The sequence below is a fragment of the Penaeus chinensis genome, chromosome 32 (genome assembly GCF_019202785.1).
Source record: "Penaeus chinensis breed Huanghai No. 1 chromosome 32, ASM1920278v2, whole genome shotgun sequence".
Taxonomy (NCBI): Eukaryota; Metazoa; Arthropoda; class Malacostraca; order Decapoda; family Penaeidae; genus Penaeus; species Penaeus chinensis.
In genome coordinates, this window is record NC_061850.1 from 10,617,461 (window position 1) to 10,622,460 (window position 5,000).

The 5,000-nt window shown below is 31.4% G+C and overlaps 1 protein-coding gene across 3 annotated transcripts in view; it reads left to right on the plus strand.

Moving 5' to 3' along the window:
• Positions 1-5,000, plus strand: part of LOC125042620 (organic cation transporter protein-like) — a 29,495-nt gene that overhangs the window by 19,564 nt on the left and 4,931 nt on the right. For 2 of the 3 annotated variants that reach the window (XM_047638378.1, XM_047638377.1), the window contains exons 8-9: positions 2,176-2,323; positions 4,259-4,291. In XM_047638378.1, coding sequence (XP_047494334.1) covers positions 2,176-2,323; positions 4,259-4,291 — 181 coding nt within the window. The remainder of the gene's footprint in view (positions 1-2,175; positions 2,324-4,258; positions 4,292-5,000) is intronic. The other variant, XM_047638379.1, reaches the window with a different exon arrangement.

Below are 5,000 nucleotides of genomic sequence, written 5' to 3' on the forward strand. Positions count from 1 at the left end.
ATTGAGCAAATTCTATGAAGATTTACATATATATATATATAAACACAAACACAGATATATATATATATGTATATACACATATACATATACATATACACACACACGACTGCCGCGATGGTCAAGTGGTTAGAGCACTGGACTCCGACCCTTGTAGTCCCGAGTTCAATTCCCTACCGCGGTAATCGTAAAAATGCCTGCGCTCTGACTGCTGCCTCGAGCCCGAGAAAACGACTCATCGCCTTGAGAAGTCAAACGCAGGTGTCGTAGGGGAAGTCACCGCCGTGGCACAGGTGTTAGCGAGCCGAACAACGGTTGATTAGAAAGGGAATTTAATCGGGCAAGGGTGACATTGCCATATAACCTCTCAATTGTAAATTGAGAGAGTCCTATGTACTGCAGTGGAATATATGGCTGTTAAAACACACACGTACACACACACACACACACTCACACACACGCATATATATATATATACTTTTATATATATATACTTTTATATATATATATGTATATATATATATGATATATACATATATATACATATATATATATATGTGTGTGTGTGTGTGTGAGTGTGTGTGTGTGTGTGTGTGTGTGTGTGTGTGTATGTGTGTGTGTGTGTGTGTGTGTGTGTGTGTGTGTGTGTGTGTGGATGTGGATGTGTGTATATATATATATATATATATATATATATGTATATGTATGTATACAAACCTACATACACACACACACACATACACACACACACACACACATATATATATACATATATATATATATTTATATATATATAAATAGATCATCATCCTCATTATTATTATTATTATTATTATTATTATTATTATTATTATTATCATTATTATTATTATTATTATTATTATTATTATTATTATTATTATTATTATTATTATTATTATCATTATTATCATTATTATTATTCAAATCATGATCAATCCAGTGATTAGCATATTGAGGTGTAAATGACATTGACATTCTGAAGTCAGTATCAGCTGCAATGCAAATTTGTCATAAGCATAACTGTGTTCATATGTTTTCTACCCTTAAAGTAAATCATCAAGAGCTGTATAAGATCTTTCATTTGTCAAACCAAACCTTGAAATAGATATTTTGGTAATAGTTTCTTTAAAAAATACAGAAAATCTTCAAAAGAGTATTTTCAAGAAGCAAGAGTATCTGAAGAGATCTGGCAGTATTATTATTATTATTATTATTATTATTATTATTATTATTATTATTATAGTTGTTTTTATTATTATTATTATTATCATTATTATCATCATAATCATCATCAGTATTATTATTATTATTATTATTATTATTATTATTATTATTATTATTATTATTATTATTATTATTATTTTTACTAGTGTTACCATTACTATCATTATTATTATTATTATTATTATTATTATTATTATTATTATTATTATTATTATTATTATTATCATTATTTTTATCATCATCATTACTATCATTACCACTATTATCATTATTAATTTTATTGTTATCATTATTGTTATTATTATTATTATCATTAAAATTCTTCTTATTATTATTATTTTCATCTTCGTCATCATCATCATCATCATCATCATCATCGTTATCACCATTATTCTAATTATTTTATCATCATTATTATTATTGTTGTTGTTATCATTAGTTTTTCTTTAATTTAAGATCATTATCATCATTATCGTAATTAGCAGTATTATTATTAGAAGCATTTATATGGCGTGGTTACCCGGACGAAAATATATCAAGATATCATAGTTACTCCTGTGTCCTCCTTGACGGAAACAGAAAATGGGGATTTCACAATAAAGGCTGACTCTGTTAAAGATGCGGTTGTACAAATTATTTTATATTTCTTAAATATACCTCTGATATTTTATAGACTTTGCTGTATAGCACACACACACACACACACACACACACACACACACAAACATACACCTACATCATAGACAAAGTCACACAGAGTCGCACACACAGACACATGGTACCTATCTACATACACATACGTAGATAGTATACGTTCATGCAAAAAAAAACACACATTCACACCAACCTATTTTTAAATCACCAAAAACCTGCAACATCTTTTTCAACGCTACCCACCTCCCCCCTCCCTCCCCCCCATCTCCCCCCTGGCAGGTTACTTCCGGAGTCCCCTCGGTGGCTGATGCAACAAGGGCGCCACGAGGAGGCCCTCAAGATCCTGGAGAAGGCGGCGAAGGTGAACGGCGGGAAGTTGCCGGAGAAAGAGGAGTTGGAAATGATTATGAACAAAATGACTGTCTCTGTGAGTATGCTGTCGCTGACCTTGCTTGGGTATTTTTGTTGTTGTTGTTGGTAATGTTAATATTGTTATTTTTATTATCATTATTATTTTTTTATTATCATCAGTATTATTATTATTATTATTATTGTTATTATTATTATTGTTATTATCAGTATTATCATCATTATTATTATTTTTATTTTTTTATTATTATCAGTATTATTATTATTATTATTGGTATTATTATTATTATTATTATCAGTATTATCATTATTATTATTATTATTATTATTATTATTATTATTATTATTATTATTATTAATATTATTATTATCATTATTATTATTATCATTATTATTATTAATATTATTATTAATATTATTATAATTTAATTAATTCATAAGCTTTAGGTTTTCGTGTGTGTTCAGAATAGGAGGTTACTGATATGTTTTTATTGAATTTATCAACTAATACATTTACTTATATTAGTATGTATATATTTATCTATTAGGTAGGTGAATTATTGTTCAGATAGATAATCTGGTGATTTTTTCTTTTTCTTCTTCCTCTTTGGCTTTCTCTTTTAGTGAGATATTTTTCATATTACATGCCATTTTCCTAGGGTAGTTTTCTTTTGGCAAAACTTTGAACACGGATTTTAATTACATGTAGAAATTATGAACGGTAGAAGTCTTCAGAGTGCTAGTAAAGTAATAACGTGTCGGCCTCACATCCGAAGCCTCTGGGCTAGTACAGTGGTAACGTGTCGGCCTCATCCGAGGGGCCTGCGCGCCCCGCCCAGCCGCGAGAAGTTGCAATTGTCGCCTGGAGGTTACTGCTGTGGCTGGGCACCACGGCGGGTAAGGACTAAGCCCAGCCGAGTCAGCACCAGCTGACACACGTTAGCGAGTCGGCATTAGTCGACACAGGCCGGGCTCCCCTCATGGGCATAGCTCGGGCGAGGCTCAGCTTCGCATATCGGATTTATCCTTATGCAAATGTAAATGCTGATAATGATGAGAAAAAATATAATAAGGATTATGATAAGCAGAAATGGAGAATAAAGCAAGAAAAGACTGAAATAGAAATATACTTCTTGTTGAAAAAAATATATAGAAGTTAAATCCTTTTGACTCGCTACAGGATTCGCATTCCATCAGTGCCAAAAATTAAAGGTACTTATGAGACAGGTCGTGCCACACCTTCTTGATGAAAATCCTAGTTGGCAACTGCCGAGCTAAGGCTTGCCTCTTTGTCGTCATTTATCGCAAATATTAATAGGAATTTGGATTTCTTTCATCTAAATCCCTCTTTCGATTGTTGTTTTAACCTTTGTTATTACTAAACAATTTCCAAAGAAGATATATTGAAAAACGCTTACCATCGTAAAGTGTCTCACAGATTAACAGAGGTGAAAAGGGGGCGGAGCCAAGTGACGTCATCGCAGTTACCAATGAAGGTGCACGCGAAATATCAGATACTGCGAGATACATTATTATTTGTATAATATACTCCGTATTTTAATTCCCAGGCGCAAAACAAAAAAATCTACCTTTTTCTGTGATGAATAATGATTCCATACTACAAACAGCCGTCAGAATTCATTAGAGCAAATTTGTATTGAAAAGATATTTCTCACTGATAAATCAAAAAATCACTCTAACCCATATTTTTTTAACTCATGACAATTATTACTTAAATACAAATCGTCATTTCAAACAACTGAACATCGCATCCCGCACAGAGACAGGATTTAATATCTATATTCAACCCCCCCTTGGTTTGGTTATAAGCCAATACTGCTGTATACTTTATATGCCCGTACATATGTATACATCTATAAAATGACCTGTTCATAGACCGGTGTAAGGGAGAAAATAGAATTGGTACAAGAGACAAGCAGACACGTATATAAAAGCAACCTGATAGAATAATATTGATCTCAATATATTCCAGTTGGAACCTGAAGAAAAGATAGCACAGGAAGAGGTAAGATTTGAGAAGACGACCCAAGTTTTATTTGCAATGCATTCGTGCTTGATATTAACGTGCATGATGTTTGCAGCTACCCATGCCTACATGCAACTGCGTGCATGATCCAAGCCACTACTGATTAACAAGATTTTACCTTCAATGTTCGCTCAAATAAGGTTGTCGAAAAAGGCCTATTTATTTTAGATGCATCATGGTAAATATGTATGAAAGTTAAAACACGCCTGATAGAAAGCCATAGTGATCGACAAATAGGCGGACTATTATTAAATGATTGTTATTTTTTTTCAAGTAATAAGCCAGAATATATAATCCAGTGTAATAAGGTAATGTTATGACCACACACTAATGTCTCCAAGCTTATCCACGCTTAACCAGTTAGCTAGGGTGGTTTCATTAAAGATGTGTGTGTATATATATATGTACACACACATATGTATATATATATATATATATATATATATATATATATATACATGTATATATATATATATATATATATATATATATATATATATATACACTGTGATATATATATTATGGTTTAATGGTATATTTTTTTTTTTATCAAAGCTTGCTGAGTATGTTAATAAAATGCCTAAGCTTAAGTTATGTTAAATTAAAGGCTAAAATAAGCTAACTTAGAACTTTCATTAGAACACTTAATGCTAAATAACTGCAGTCTTATATTAGGAAATGAGCATCC